Below are 16891 nucleotides of genomic sequence, written 5' to 3'. Positions count from 1 at the left end.
CTCTCATTTTTCAACAAAAGAGTTAACAATGTTCGTGCTTTAAGTCACTCATGCATTGCTGCCATCAACTCCATTCCGGAAGGGAACAGGAATGGCAGGGGCTTTGCTACCGCTTTTACATGCACACACAATACAGGACTCCTTCCCCCACCCAGTCCTCTAGGATACACTCCAAAAAATTAGATGACTCAAAATTCCTTTCCCCGATTGAAGTTATTGTGCTGGTTCCACACTAGCCTTACATTTTGTTTTCTTTGCTATCAATCTGTCTTTTTTTTTTTTTCTTTTGTTTTATTTTTTCTCCCCCCAATTCATTTAAAAATTGTTTTTGGAGAAAATCCATTTGGCTGTAGTTCATGCCCATGCATTTCTAGTCATTCACAGACATGCTCACTCCCATTGGACATTGGTAAGAACAAATGGCCAACATACAGAAACACCTGGTATACTTCATACACACTCCAGCAACACAAGCTTGGAAAGAAACCCCAGAGTCTTCACGGGAAAAGCAGCCGCAAGGGCAAGTGCAGGGGGGTTTGGCACAGACCGGCTGGGTTTTAAGGCAGGAAAGTTTGTGGCAGCTCATTTGCCTGGGGTTGCTTGTCATTTCAGCTGTCAGTCTCCTTGCAGCAGCAGTCCTCCCCCACGCAGGTGGAAATATTCAGAGATCGTCCCCGAGTTAAAACCACATTTTTAAACAGCTTTCCCCAATTAGAGTAAAAATGATGAAAGCCATGGAAAACTGCATTAAGCAAATGGGCAAGGGCTGCTCAGCTGCATGTGTCCTTCTGCATCGGCCACCTTGTGCTGCAGCCCTGCCTTCGGCGATGATGCTAAGCCTTCCTGGCTTGCCTCCCTGCCGGAGATCGATGCAAGCTGTGTGTCTGAAAAGGCTCGCCCAGAATCTAGAAATGCCATCAGAAGTCACGCTAGCGCACAGCTCCCTGATCTTTCCCAAATGCAGGGCTCAACATCTGCACCTGTTTCTAGGGTTGCCTGAGGAAAACAGGACAAAGGTGTAACGTTTTCCGATACCGCAGGCCACTGTCCCGTCACTGAGTGCACCTGGCTTTCCCCAGAAAATTCCATTACTAAAGGCAGAGTGCCCTGGTCGATCCAGGGTAGTGCGGAAGACCCTGCACTGGCCGCTCCTCCTACACTGCCAAGGCAGGACAGCCTGCAAGCGCACAGTATGAAGCGCCGGCTGCGACCAGAGAGCAGGAGGTGGATGGAGCCCAGCTGCCCCCCAGGCTGAGCCCCGGGTCCCTCCCGACTTTCCCGACTGCTCTCAGATCCTTCGAAGAAAGCGAAGTGCCAGGCTGGTACTGCAGAGGAGCAGCTGGACCCTCAGCACCTGAGCAGACCTGCAGGGAATTAAACTGCGATGCCATCTTCTGTCGGCTCTTCAAGGCTTTCCCCAGGGCTTAACAACCAGGTGATTAACATTTTGCCTTCATCTGACTTCCACAATCATTAGCGTAGTGCGGGATGAGATGTCACTTGGACTTTTACTTTGCTGTGACTTTCATCACGGTAGCTACAAGATTACCCATGTTGAGTCTTGACGTTAAACATACATAGGCAGATGGGCAATGTATGGAAAGCAGACACATGCCTGACTGCTTCCTGATTTCGGGTCGGGTGGGAAACTGCACCCAGGCAGGTAAGTTATTTGGGACAAGAACTGCACATCCCTCCACTTGATACGGCGCATCACCACTTAACCACCCCTTTACTTGGTCCTCCCTTTGCCACCGCCCAAGAAATGCCTCGTTGGGCATAGGCAGGAAAAAGAGGCGGTTCTGCCTCGCGAATGTCTGTCAGTAAAAGAAACAGTCGATTTATCAGAGTTAAAAGAAACCAAAATAGCAAACTCAAATATGGATTAGCCTTAATTAAAATCGTCAGAGGTTTTGGTTCTTTAGCTGAAAAGCAAGCTTGTGCCAAAAGCTGGTATGTTCAACTTCCAGTCTGAAATGACAATCTAGGCTCGCTTTGAAACTGTAGGAAGCTAAGGAAGCTGTCAAGCTGTTAGCTAGACTGCCTTGAGCAGACGAGAAGGGTTAGTTTGCTAGACTGCTATGCTGATAGGAAAGTGTTGCTATTTGTTTTCTGAACCTCCTTCTGCAGTGTAATAATGCAAGCTTCACTGCTGACCTCTGCGGCGAGCGCTCCTCTGCAGAGCATCCCCAGAATACCCAATGCTGCTCCACGCTGGCAGACCCCCTGGACCTTAGAAACTCAAAAGCAAAGAAGAACCCTCAAGATTTCAAGCAGCTCTTAAAAAATGAGATTTCTGTTCCCATTTTCAGAAGCTGGATTTCTTCTTCGTGCGTGAAGCAATTACTCCAGTAATCAAGGTGAAAGGAGAATCACTCGCTTCCTTGGCGCTGCTCGGACACGTACACCGTGTCCGCGGGGCTTGGGGGCTTGGTGCTTGCCTGGCACTGGAGCAGCTGGCTGCAAAGCTCACAACAGAAATGACAAGACCAGACAGACTTTCCAGCCTTAAAAATGATGTTATATTTATGAGATCAGTCCACCTGAAACATGGTTTTCCCTTGAAGACTACACATTTCCCTTTTTTGCTTCCCCTTCCCAGGCTTGTCTTGCCACTCAGCAGCGCTGAGAAATAAGATAAACAGGAATGTGATACCAACCGTGAACTGCAGGTTCTGTCGTCGCCGTTGTGTCTACACACAGGAACAGAGGATTGGAGGAAGGGAAGAAACAGGAGGAACAGCATGCAAAAAAAGGGAAAATGGAAAAAATGGAACAGATAATATATGAGCAAGCTTTCAAAGAACATTGCGTGACAAGCAATAATAAAATGAAAGGCAAAAAGCATTTGAAGTGAGTTGCACTGTTTAGAAGACATGCCTCCAGTTCAAAAGCTATGAGCCTGAGGAAAACAGTAAATTTTTCTCTTTTTCCAGGACCTTGCCAGAACATTACTGGTGGTTGCAAAGTCAGGGGAACGGGAGACAGGCGAGAACACCGACACCAACACTGTAGTTGGTAGGGACCAAAACAGAAGCTCAAGACCAGAACGAAGAGCTGACACCTGGAAAACAGTTTTTATGCATTCAAACATTGCCTTCACCAAAGCCCTAAGGGCCAGGGGACAAGCTGCTCCCACCTCTTCTTCTGTTCTGTCTGATGTCGGGAACCCCCGAGCACATCAGTATGTGCCACAGCCTCAGAACCCAGGCCGTCCTGGAGGTGGCAAGTAAATGTTCAGAAGCAAAGAGGCTGCTGGAAATCTCCCACCTAGTTCCCAAGGCACAGGTGGCCCTGTGCCTTGGCTATACCAAGCCACGTGCCTGTACGATGCGCAAGCTTTTCAGCACAACAAATGTTCCCCTAGAACTGGCAGATGGACGTTACCAGCACCGCTGCTGCCACAGCTAACTGGTTAGCAGCTACTGGTAATTAAAGTATGCTGGGGTTTATTTTTTTGGTTGTTAGTCTGTTAGTATGACTTTACTCTGCACATATTGCACAGCCCTGGAAATTTCTTGGGGGTTGGTGCCCTGCCAACGCAGAGACCCTTCATCCCTTCACGGGTGTTTGCCACAGGCAGTTTTAAAGAGTGACCCAAATCTGCTGTCTTTTTCTAACTGTGTCCTGTGTTACTTCTCTACGCCAATAGATCTAAACTGTATTTATCCACGTTATCCAAACTACCGGCTTATTAAAGTTGTCAAAAGTCATCTACTGTTCACGTGGTTCTGTGTGCTACGTGCTGCCGGTTGCTTGGTTTAGCGGGCTGGCTCCCCCCAGCAGAGCTGGAACTCTGCAGACCCCTACCGGCACCCTCCAGCCGACAGCACAGTCCCAGTTTCACACAGCTCTACTCAGTTTGATGTAGGCAATGCTTCAATGACTCAAATGGTACGAGTAAGTGCAGAGAAGCACTCTACTGTGTTTAGTTCTGCAAAGCAGCCCCGAGCTTGAGTTTTGTAGCAACAATAGACAATTCACATTGGCATTTCCCCTAATTGACATGCTGTCTGGAGAACCCTAGGACGGGTAGTCCTCCTGCACGTTCAGAGGCAGCAGTGGGGAAAAAGGAGGAAAAAAAAAAAAAGGAGGACCCGTTCCTTTGCAATTTAGCAGAGGACAGCCCAGGTCTGAATTTCTGAAGCACCAGTGAAGACAAGAATCATACAAGGAATACACATTACTTACAGATACAAGGTCTACATGCTTTAATTATGAAAGCAAAACAAATAAACCCTGCACAATTTAACAAACTGCACCAAGATTTGCATAACAGATTATCAAGCTGTCATTAGCCTGTTCCCACTGCCAACATTGACTGTTCTCGTCTTGGCAATCAAATCTAACACACGCTTAAAGACGCTAGCTCTTGTTCTCCGGCTGGGAGCTCTGGTGGAGGCTGCAAGGGAAGCCCTCCAAAGCAGAAAGGGAGAACAAGAGTGGGGCTTCTCTTTGTGTTTGGGTAGCAACCCCCGAGCGATGCCCCGTTTTAACCAAGCAAACGGTGAAGGGGAAAATGGTGGTGAAGGTGGGAGGGAGGTAAGGTTGTCATTTACAAAGGGTTGTAAAGCTGGGTATTAATTCCTGAGATGGCATCTATAAATAGTCTCAATTTACTGTCTTCCTGAAATAAAAAAAGTTACGTCAGCTTTTACACTAAATAGAGAATCTGCTGAAAGCAAACTTGTATTCACGTGCTGGAAGAGATATTAGTCAAGAAACAGTGCAAACTGGACAGTGCATCTCGCTTCCCCATCTGGGGACAGAGACCAACAGGTTACAAAAAATAAAGATCTCAAGCGGTTGTAAGTGCGAACAAATATCCAAGTCAAACAACATGTTGGCTGCAGCTGGAATGACAAAGTTATGATTAGCAAATGGGTTGGATGGTTGCAATAGAAACACAGACCAGTTGAAGTTTAGAGCGAGTTTTCTGGAAGTCCTTTTCAATCCCAGAGTCTTCTTTGAGAAGATGCATTGCATACACACGGTGTGCCGAAGAGGAATAATCTCATGTTAAAGCAAAGCGCAGAATGCCCCCCCCCCCCCCCCGACACAGGCACACGACTACAGTGGTTGCACGGCAAAGGAGAGAAAAATTGTCACTGTTGCTTTGGTATGAAATTAATGAATACGGGTAAAACTGTGTGCACACCAAACTCCACCACTGTTCTGCCTTATGCAGGAAGGAACAGCCCCAGCCCTGCAACCGCTGCTGCTAAGACAACCTATAATTTTAAAATGGATTGGCGAACTTTAAACGTCATTTCCTGAATTGCAGGTACGTTCCATTGGCTTCTACTTCACCCTCAAGAACAGCCTCATTTATAAACCGGACCAGGCACACAGAACCCCAGAGATGAGGCTTCTGCCCCATGTCCTAGAAGAAAAATCATCTTTCCTCACCAAACACGGACCAACAAGAAAGTCCTCAATATGTCTCTGCCTTAACTTAAGGTTGAACGAAGCCAGTGAATGGCTTTGCCATCACCAAAAAGCACCGTTCTGGTCCTGAGCCATACGTGTGAGGAGCAGCCACACAACTGTATGAAGCTGATGCTTATCATTTAAAATGGTAAGCTGGTGCTGAAAAAAGGGCTGTGTTATGAGATATGGCAAAGCAGAGAGGATGCTGAAAGCAGATAAACAGAGAGGCTCAATGTGGTTCTTTCCATCTCAAGTTAAAGGCTTCCTTCTCTTCCTGATTTTAATCAGGAAGACAACAAAACGTGCTGTATGGGGAGAAGTAAAACAATGCAACGGCCTTTCAAACTCTACGTGTGCATGAATTCCCCAGAGGGCAGGTTTATAATTAAAGAAGGTACCTGAGAAAGGAACCACTGGCCTCTACAAAGCTGCATGTTCCACTTTATCGTGGTTTCTTTTTAGCACTGGTGCTACGAACAGACTTCAGCCTGGCCGGCTCTGGAATGAAGACACCAGCGCACATCGCCCTGCGATACAGACGGTGTAACCTGCCAGCTAAGACAACTCAGATGACGCCCAAGTTTTAGGCACTCGCTACTTCATTAGGTAGCTACACAAGCGTGCATAACACATACACACACATTTATAAAATTACTGCATGAAAGCATCTGGGCAACATTTAGTTGAGTTACGAGCTCTGCTGCTAAGCCTCCTCATTTTCTCAAATGGATTCTCTCCAACCTCAAACTGTTTGCGGAGTGTGACAGACTGGGCCCTTCAAACTCGTCCATAATAAGTCCACAGCCTCAAACAGAACGAGCACGATGGAGGAATATTAAAACCCCCACAGCAAAATTAAACTCACCAACTTGAATGCTGGAGCTGCAATGCTGCAGCCTTACAGAAGCGCATGATACACTGGAGCTTCGAAACACACAGCTATTGTAAGGGGAATTACAATAGCACATCAACACCCTTATTTTTTTAAATTTAAAGACATATTAACCAGTAGAGATATCCATTCCATCTACTGCTTTTCACATTGCTCTCCGAACTGAAAACAAAAGCCAATCTGATGACTTATTGTTACATCCGAGCTCTTATTCTTAGTATTTTTCAGACTACTCCACACTGACTGACCAGGGCAAGCAGGAATTCCTTGCCGGCGCTGCCTTCACAGTGGCCTGAGGGACCGGTGTGCAGTATTACCAACAGGATCTCCACTCTCTTTCAGGTCCTTATGGCTACTCCAAAGCCCTACAAAAATCCCCGCCGTTCCCAATGAACAAACCCCTGTTGGACACAAGCAGAGACGTTCCATTTCAACATCACGAGAGAGCAGTTTGAGGGGCAAAGGAGCCTGAACCCCCCGAGTGACAACGCACAGCAACCCTCTCCCTTGCTAGAAGCTCCTCGGGAGGATGGATGACAACGCACTTTGCATTACGATACTCTGTGACGATGCTCTGTAAAGTGGTTCCAGCTTGCTGCTGAAGGCTTTTGTGTATGGGCATGTTGCAATGCACCCCAGAGACAGTTTGATTTGCGGACCAGATGTTTCACAAAAATAATCACAATCCGTATGGAAGTTGTGTGTGACAAGAACAAAAATATCCCGAAATTAGCGCTGCGGCTCTGGCTATGCCTTTGCATGTTTTTCCATAAAGATCCGCGAGGACTGTGGTTTTGTTTCAATACCAACCTTCAGAACGACAGAGCGGCCCACGGTTTCAGGCAGGAGCCACAACAACCTGCTGGGCAGGCAGGGCTGCTCGCTCCCACCGCTCTGCCAGAACTGGGAAGACCTCAGGTTCAGAAGGCATCCCGCCACGCAGCCAGGCACTGCGCAAGCCCCGACCTCTTTCGTGCTCTGCCCCAGCCAGCTTACATTGCCAGAGAGGGGACAGGTCCCCCCCGCCCAGCTCCCTCTGCCCTCGCTCCCCTAAAGGCATGCCTTCTCTGCCCCGCAAAACGATGGTTTCTGCACCGCTGACGCCACGTCACCACTGGTGAGACTGGACATGACAGCAGCCTGTCTGCTGCTGACTGGACACGGTACTAAAAGACTGAATTTGATTTCGTTTTATTTTCTGTAACAGGCCTGTCAGCTACTCTCTCTTCTTTTATTCCCTTTAATGCGGTCACATCCTGGATGAAAATGTCAGAAGAGTGCAGTACCATCTTTAAAATTAACTTGACATTTTACCGGGGACATGCAGAAGCTTCAGCAAAAAGCAAAAGTTAAATAATAAATAAGTTGGGGGAACAACTCCTGGGGCTGAGTCCCTGCGGTGGCACCGAGCACCTGGACACGTGGCAAGCTGGCAGCAAACCAGGAGTGCCCAGCGGCTCCGGCTCCCTGCCCGCTCCCTGCCTGCTGCACGGGCATCTCCAAAGGAAGGGGTGCTTGGAAAAGTGGGAGAGACAGCCAGGACCACCGCCATCTGCCTTTGATTTGACTGGGGAAGAAAGGCATTTCCTATTTACGACTAAATTCCACATGACCATCAGTAGCAGCAAGCACAAGCAACCATACCTGCTTAGATGCAAAGCCCGCGATTCTGCTGGTACATACGTGCTTCAGTAATCCCCACGCTGCCTCTTCACCTCCCACAAACCTACTGTAAGGTAATTTGAGCAAAGAATGACTGTTATTGCACTCTTCCCCGCCCACCACCTTTTCGGATTACTGTTGGAATAAACGCCACGCAACTGTAGCTTTTCACACAACCAGCTGTAATCAGAAAAAGGAAAAAAAACCCCTTCTGCTGAGGATAAAAATCATCATTTTCCTCGTTTGGAGGAAGTTTTCTGGCACACGAATTTGGAAACCTGCTACATTCTTTCTTCTTGGAGACTTGATTTCCATGTATTATTTCTTAGGGGGCTGAGATGACACAAAAATGCGTCTTTTAAGAGAGTGCCCTTGCCAAGCAGACAGAGCTGAAGTAGTGACATGACCCCGGTCCAGGGCTGATGCTCAGACTCAGCATCAATTAACAGCTCCTGCTTTGGAGCTCGCTGACTTCTGAGCACTGTCAAGTCAACCAGAGCTCGCTCACTCCTGGTTATGAAACCTCCAGCCTCAAGATGGGACACGGGAGTGCTTCCACAGCACAGGCTCGGTGCTCACGGCTGAGTCCACCGGGCAGGCTTGAGCACTGCGGGTAATTCCGAAGCTAAACCCACCACCCACGAAGTTTCAGCCCCCTGAACACACACACGCACCTGCTGCTGTCTACTCGAAGGGGTCAGTGGGGTTGGAGAGGCCGTCGTGGGACCTGTCAGCCTGCCATCAGTGCTGCCGCAAGACGGACCACGGGGGCTCTGCAGAATCGGTAGCAGCCACTGCAAGGGTGGAGATGCTAGGAACGTGCATGCATGCGGCACCCCCAGGCCTCCACCGAGCCACTGCCAAGACACCTGCCTGATCCATCTGCAGAGGAAGCGCGATAAATGCCAATCTGCAGGTACAAATCACGCTGCAGATCCCGGGGTGCGGAGGTGTTATGTGAAGGCAGCAAGAGGATGCTTGAAAAGGCAGGCTAAATCGCTCCGCTCGCACCATGCCTGAAGATGAGGGCTTTGCTATTATGAAGAACCTTTATCTCCCAGGAAACAACAGCTGTCGAAAACCAGCATTTCAAGGAACGACTCTAGGGGTAATTCAAATTATGCAGTTTGCTCCGCTGTATCATATTGTACATCTTAATGAACAAAGCCACAAGGACAATTTGAACTGATAAAAAAGGGCTTGCCAGCGATAACAGCTGAAACACCAAAGGACGGTCAGAATATCAATGCAGTTGGAGGATATATGAAAAAGATCAAACTGTCACGCAGGAAATCTTTTCAAGCACCTACACTGAAGCGACAGCGGAAAAGCTTTAAAGGTCGCGCTCTTTTGGAAACTTTACCGCTGCTCAGCTTTTCCTTCTCCTGGAAAAAAGCATCAGGTTAGCTTTTCCTGCCCCAAACCTCCCTGCCATAAAACTGCTCTATGGGCTCAGTGTGCCTTTGTAGATCAAGCCTACAGCAGCAGCGATGCAGGATTAGGACCTGTCAAGCAAGAGGGGCCGATAAAGGGACCCTCTGCTCTGGGCATGGACCCGGGTGGGCGCGAGAGGGCCAGGAGCACGTGGGGGAGCCCACTGCACTCTGCAGGCACAGGGACCAACAGCCACGGGCCACTGTACCCCCGCACGTGGCTCTGGCGTCCTCTCCTGCTTGTGGCACCTGGCTCCTAGGTGCTGAGCAGTGCCCATCACGCTCACAGCCGAACTCCTCAGGACACGGATGAGTTTCCATGTCATATCGGAACACGTTTAGAGTAGAAATACCGCGTGTAAGCAAGTAAAAAAGATGCCTGTCATCAGAACCTGTGCAAAAGGAGTAACTCGCCACGCAGGCAGTGGCAAGTACAGCCCTTCAAGATTCCTCTGTTGGATAGTTTTAGTAGGAGTAAACGAATCCAGAACAAGCTCTGTCCAATAACTCAAAAGGACTACTTCCAAGAATGTAATTTTCTCAGGGCAGCCGCCAGAGGTGACAGCACACCTACAACCCAAGGTTTGGACACAGAAACTGTTTCAGTGCAGGCCTCTTTCTTTTTTTATTTTTAAATTTTTAAAATGTTTTACATTTTACATTGTTTATTTTTGAATTTTCAATATTTTAAAAATTATTTTCAAATTAAAGCAAGACAACTGCTTTTGGGAACTACTCTATGGTTTCAGGGGACACAAACCAGGTCAGTATAATACAAGACACGGGGGAAAAGGCAAAATAAACCAGACTCCAAGACCCCTCATCCTAAAGAAGGGTTTTCAAGCCGGCTGGCTGGCAGATGACTCGCGCCCAGCTGCCAGCAGAGACAAGAAACACCCCGTCTGCTACCAAAGCGCTTATGTCGCCCTAGAAGAGTATTTCAGCATTTCGGTGATGATGGGAATTAAGGTATCAATTGTCTCTTGAGGCTTTAAAAAGTGTTTCAACATGACTATGCTATGTAATTCCAGAGATTATGTTAATTTGACCTAATTTTTTCCAGCTACAAAGTCTCTAACTACTGAGAAGCAGAAGTTTCTGCAGCTTCACGCTGCCTGGCTGCTGGCTGGAAAACACACGCGTGCACGTCCCTGCCCAAACAGGGGAGGTGAAGCCTCAGCTGTTGTTCTTTGTGGGAAAAGCACACGGAGCTTGTGGGCAGATGTGAAAACACACATCAAGACGACTCAGCGTTAGATCGGTGTCAGGGAAGAATATAAACATTTCTCTTATCAGCATTAACTAATCTTCTGCCTAAGTATGCTGTAGTAAGCAGTAACTGCTGGAACCAGTGAACAATATTGCATTTTCATTACATTTCTAGCCACTTCAGCAGTTCAAAGCCAATACTGAAAAGCACGAAGGAGGCAGTGGAGACCCACCTGGGTCTTGCCAACAGGCTGCCAGCAAGCTGTGAAGTTTAGATACTTCATCATTGCAAACAAAAGGGAGAGAAAAACATCGGGTGGCCGCACGCGCCTGACCCCAAGGTACTTCTGCAAGGCTGGGAGAAAAGCAACCCCCAACGCTGCTTGTACAGGAAACCAAGAGCTGCCCGTCACTGCACTGTGTGGGCATCTAACCCTTTTCCAGTGCAGCCGTACCTCCCCGCGGAGCGGCACCCTCACAGTGGGCAGTGCCCAGGGCTTTGCTCGGCTCTGATGGGAAGTGACTGAGGGGCAACGGCTGGAAAACTGTCAGGCCAGCGGGTCCTGCCTTCCTGCAAGCCTGCCATCCCCCCTTCTCCATGCTGGAGGATTTCAAGAGACATTTCTTGCAGCTTGAGACACACCACTCAGCTGTAGCTGTGGTGGTGCTGAGCATCACCGACCCAGCCGTATGGCAGAAACCCTGCGGGATCCACTAGCAAACCTGGGCAGCACGACACAGCAGCCAGACCATTGCTTGAAATCAGCTGGGGGAGGGGGCTTGGCAACAGCCCTTTCTGACTTTGAGAACCACCCACAGCCCCTTCTTTAATATGAAAAAGCTAGAAAACCACTGCAGAGGAGAGCCTAGAAGCCCAGAGGCTACTGAAAATTCATGATCAATCTGCAACACTTGGAGTTGAAGAGCAAACAACAAATCTGCTGTTTATTATGAACACACACTACTTCAGAGCCCGAGATGGCAGGTGAGGCTAGCACGCGCTTTGGAAGCCAGTCCCAGGGCGATCCCTGAGATGACAGGCTGATAGCAATCCATTTCCCAGGAGAAGGACAGTCGTTAACATTTGCAGCCTCCAAAATTAACTTAACAGGGTCAATCAAGTGTCAAGACAAATTCTTCCTTTCAGCCTTCCCAAATTCACTGAAAGCATTAACAAATTACCGTAAAACAAAAGCAAACTGTATGCACGTCCATTTACACCAAGACACATGGGACTGTGTTTCTCTGCAAACGGCTCTTAAGGAGACTCTAATAAAGTTTAAACCTACTCTGAAATGAAAGCTGGTTAAGTTAAGAAATTAAAAAAACAGAACTGAAACAAAGTGACCAAACTGCAAAACGGGAGAGTGTTCACGGTAGGGTCTCAAGCATCCAAACTTGGGTGCCTGGAGTTCGGTTTTACTGATAACCACCTGGAAAGAGGAAGACAGAGAATGGCAAGGTCTGGACAACACGATGGTGGATGGCAGACGGCGCACGCACAGTGCGCATTAAGGCACGTTGGGAGAAAGACTTCAATTGCTTGTCCATGCCAGCGGAGTCTGACTTGGTTGCAAAAACCTCAGAAGGAAAGAAGCCACAAAACACCCTGAGCAGGACAGTTAAGAGTCAGCTGAGCAACGTCATAAAAGCAAACAAAATGTGAAGGCATTTACACAGGGGATGGTTTACAGCAACAATAAACGTTATGCCATTAACTATTCAATGGTCCATTCTCACCTTGGGTTTGTCACCTCCACCTCCAAAAAAAAAAAAAAAAAAAAAAAAAAAAGAAAAAGCAAGCAAAAGCAAAAGCAGCAGTTGAAATAGAAAAGATCAGAAAATGACAATGCAAATGGTTACAAATAAACCTGAAAGGCCTTCCTTATGAGTGGAGAGAGTCAGGTCTAGTGAGGAAGTATGATGGATGTGTGTAAAAGAGAGAGGTGACTTGTGATCAGCTGGTTGTTTTTATTAATATTTTCTTGCAAGACAGGGAAAAACTCACAACGCTAACAGCCAGCTCCTCAAAAAGGGTCCTACAGGTGGTGTCCGGCTCAATAAAAAAATGACTGGTGGTATTCCCTTTTCCGGGAGAGCGAGGTAGAGGACTTAACACAGAGAGAGACCAAACATCCAGGCATGAGAAAGCACCTCGAGTCACACGAGGTGAATGAAGTTACTGAAGACCAAACTTTCTGCTTCCGACTATAAAGTTGCTCACAAATTGATACTAATGGGGTCCAGGCTGAAACAACTGCCCGTATTAAATGAGTTCTAAGGCTGTGCGCATCCTTCATTTGAAAGCCCCCAATATTAGCCACCAGTAATGGAATTAACAGCTTTTCCTGCCACAGCAGTTCCCGCATTTCCGAAACACCTGCAGTAAGGACGGTCCAACCCACTGAACTGCTGGACCAGGACTTGCGCTGTACAGTGGGTGTATTCGAGAAAACAAAACCAAAACAAAACCAACAAAAAAACCTGCAAATAATTAATTTGTTGTTTTTCCCCAGGCTTCATGCTCTGCTTATATACATAAAAGACAATAAACATTCAGGACATTTCCAATGGTTATGAAGGTACCATACCTGTGATGGTGGTAGGGATGGTGGTGGTAGTGGTGGTGGTTGTTGTGGGAGGAGGGATAGTTGTGGGGGGATCTGGATAAAATATAAAAAGGAAAATAATAAAAAAGCAAATTAAGAAAAAACCAAGCAGAACACAACAGCGGTCAATCGTGATCAGAGAGAAACAAGGACGCTAAGAAGCAGCACGGCTGTCAGGTACCTGTCCTCCTCTAAAGCCAGGTGGGGGCTGCCCAGCTGGCTTTAAGGACAGTGGGCCAGATCCTCAGCAGCCAGGCACGGCTTCGAGCTGAACCTGCACCGCCAGAGCTGCGCGCAGGCTCACTCGCGCTGGAGAATCTGGCCCCGAAACTCTTCCCCCCTTTTAGCCTTCTACAATGCTAAAACCAAAATAAAATAAAATAAAAAAAACCCCAGCATAAATTAGTCAATGAGAAAGAGAGAAATGGAATGGGAGGCATAAGAAAAAAAAAATCAACGCCACACTTTCCACAACAAAAAGAACAGTTCACATGTACAAAGAGAGACACGGTGGTGTTTTGCTGTTTTTTTTCTACATATACATTTGAACATCCAGGAGGGAGGTCTGTGTGAGGGGCCCCCGCTGCGCTTAACAGGCTCAGTATCAACAAGCACATGAATACATCTCACTTTCTTCCCAGGGCCATTCACTTCACTATTCTTCCTCTATGAATACACGTCAGCAGGATGTTAAGAACTACTTCAAAGATAGCAATAGATACAAAGAAATGAGAACATCATTAATAAATACAAGGTATGAGAATTTTCACTGGTATCTTTTAATATAAAAAAAAGTCAGTATTTTTCTGATAATTTCAGTTGAACACTCTTGTTTTGGCTACTAGGGCATCGTCAATGAGAAACACGGATAATGGGTGTGTTTCTCTTCGGGACAGATAACCACTGCTCAGACACACTTGGCCTGTTGAGACTCCAAATGCCGCCGCTTTTCATAGTATTTGTGTTATGTACAGGGGCACATCCTCATCAAAATTACTGGGCAGGAGAAGGTAGATATGAGAAGATGTAAAAGAAAAAAATATGTATCAATGCCCAAATGATCAAATGATCAAACTGAACGCGCTAAGTAGTCGGGAAGACTTTGAACTACGGATTCGTTCGGCAATAATAGAGCATGAAACGTTTCATGGGCTTTTGATTGTAGGTTTCCTCTACTGCATGTCAACTCTTCATCACTAACACATCTGCTACTCTTTTTATCTCCAAGTGAGCCCTCTCAGATTCCCTAATTAAGACATCTGAACTTTAATTATATGCTGCACCTTTATTATCTTCCATACAACTTCCCAAAAGTTAAGACACATTACCTCAGAGTTCACTTCACTGCAAGCGCTTATTTACGGTTCTATCATGAGCAGTTACTGCCCTTCCCCTGCAGCTGAAGCATCCCCTACGCTTTGACGGGGCGCTCCTTGCTCGCTCATGACATGTAATGTCTCCCCAGGAGCAGTGGGGACTGCAACCGCTGAGGCAGAGCAGAACGAGGGGAAGAAAGTCCCCAGCCTTTCACTCAACCGCACGGGGACGATGCTATGCAGCAGGCTCTCCCTCCATAAAAGGAAAAAAAAATAATGTTTTTTTTAAAAAAAAATTGCACCTAATCGCACTAGAATTTTCTACTAAATATGCCTGCCCACTCCCACGGGGAGGACAGCGTGAAACGCATTTTACAAACCAACGTGTTTTCGGTGCTTGTCAATGCGACTGGACACCTCTCACGCCACGCGCACAGCCGCGGAAGGTGCGTTAAGCACACACGGCAGTGGTCACTTTGCCAGCCCTGGCTGCCAGGCGCCATTTGCACCCTTTGGCAGGGGGGCTATGCCAACCCCGGCTCTCGCGGACGTGTACCAGACCGCGGCTCTGCTAAGGCTATGGCTACTCCCCTACGGTAGCCCGGGCACGAAGGGACCGTGCCCAGCATCCCCCCGTTCCCAAGGTAAGGTGATCTGGGAGGGACCTGCACCGACAAGCGGCAAGGCAGAGGATGAGCAGTGAAACACGTTCCCACCAACTTTCATGCCACGCCTACAGAGACACGTCTGCAAGGATGCAGATTCCAGCGCTGCTATAATATTGGCTGTCTCACAGCGGGGAAAGGTGCCAAGGGCTGGAGACGTAAAGGCTTTCCCTGGACAAGTGGGGCAAGAGCAGCACACTCCCTGGCAGTGGCAGCACTTTCCCACAGGGACAGTTGGAGTTCGGTCCTGTACCAGAAGGCTTCGGATGATGCCCACAGCCCAACAGCTTCCTCCACATCAGCAGCTCTGGATCTCCCCCTTTTAAATTCAGGGTTAAAAGGATTCTTTATGCCATCCAAAGTGCTGGACCCTAGCGGCATGCTCCCAAACGAGCAGAAACTGAACGCAATGGGGATGCAAAACCCTTATTTGCCCTTGAGCTCCTGCCAGACCCTGAGAAGCCCTCCCCCTACATGGCCAAAACGTCTCCCAGGTGCCTGAACTTGAGTCCACCAGTCTGCAGCCCCTGGGACCCTGCGTCTCCTTTAAAACAATATGGTCTTGGCTCTCCTCCTGTGGATTTAATCCCAAGGGGGAGCAACACCGAGGAAGTCCCGTGCAGTCTAGTTTTCGCCCACATCCAAATGGCAGAGTAATTAAGGAGTGCGAGAGTTACACTGAGCTCTAAATCCCAGGGCAGTAACATTGGTGAGGGTCCATCTGGCACTCACTCCAGCCAGTATGTAAAACCATGCAAAGAATGCAAGCACCTCATCCACAAGTGCTGTACAGGAGCAGCTTTGCATCATTTGAATCTCATGGGGAACTGCCTCTGTCCTATTTCAACTTCTTTATTCTCCACAACATTACATTGGTGTTTAAAGAAACAAGTGAATGAGTTTGGGTTTTTTTTCCTTTCCACACCATGAGCATACAAATTATTCCATCACAAATGCATACCTGACTTCATTTTGTGAACTGAAGCCTTTTGGAACCACCTGTATGATGTGGCCGATGATGAGCTCAATTTCGGCTCAAAGCTGTAGCTTTGGTGTTTTCTTCAGCCTTCAGCCAAGTTTCTTAGACTGGGCTTAAAACTGCTCACGTGCAAGTGGCATTTGGACAGGTGATGCGACATTCCTGTCTATGGATTTGGATCAGAGCAAGTACAAGAGAATTCGGACTGCACAACTTCAAGCAGCTGTTGCATGGAATGAACTTCCAACCAAAGCAAGTTACGGTCCGGTCCGAGCAGAATCACAGAATCGTTTAGGTTGGAAAAGACCTTTAAGATCATAGAGTCCAACACCCACCACAAGCGTAGCCCAGCCACACAACAACCACTCTTAACAGATAGATTTCAAATATGCAGCCCAAGGGAATTGCTCATAATTAAACTGGGGGATCACTCTTCAAGTGCCTACTGAATCTTCATTATATGCAATGCCTTGTGGCGGGAGCACAGGGTTTAAAGCAATAGCAAAATAATGCAGAGGAACTGAAGAATTAAAGTAGGTACTTAACAGCACTTTAAAAAGATGCTGAGGCATGTTTTAGTGCCTGCTCAGCCACCACATATAGGCTCAAGGCATCTAATTCCTCCAGTTTATTTACTGGTTTGTAATTATCTGGGGATGCTGGCTGATTCTTTGGTAATTTAACTTGCTAATAGAA

The 16891-nt window shown here is 47.5% G+C and overlaps 1 protein-coding gene across 10 annotated transcripts in view; it reads right to left on the bottom strand.

The window, feature by feature from the left end:
* CADM1 (cell adhesion molecule 1) overlaps positions 1-16891 on the bottom strand; it is a 170357-nt gene that overhangs the window by 16364 nt on the left and 137102 nt on the right. For 5 of the 10 annotated variants that reach the window (XM_055819270.1, XM_055819271.1, XM_055819273.1 and 2 more), the window contains exons 8-9: positions 13218-13289; positions 2661-2693 (exon numbers count right to left, since the gene is read on the bottom strand). The exons of 1 other annotated variant lie outside the window; for it this stretch is intronic. In XM_055819270.1, the coding sequence (XP_055675245.1) occupies positions 2661-2693; positions 13218-13289 (105 nt within the window). The remainder of the gene's footprint in view (positions 1-2660; positions 2694-13217; positions 13290-16891) is intronic. 4 more of the 10 variants (XM_055819272.1, XM_055819276.1, XM_055819278.1 and 1 more) reach the window with 2 other exon arrangements.

The sequence above is a fragment of the Falco peregrinus genome, chromosome 15 (assembly GCF_023634155.1).
Source record: "Falco peregrinus isolate bFalPer1 chromosome 15, bFalPer1.pri, whole genome shotgun sequence".
In the NCBI taxonomy this organism is placed as follows: Eukaryota; Metazoa; Chordata; class Aves; order Falconiformes; family Falconidae; genus Falco; species Falco peregrinus.
The sequence above is the reverse complement of the archived record's forward strand: the minus strand, read 5'-3'. Positions and strand labels throughout refer to the sequence as shown.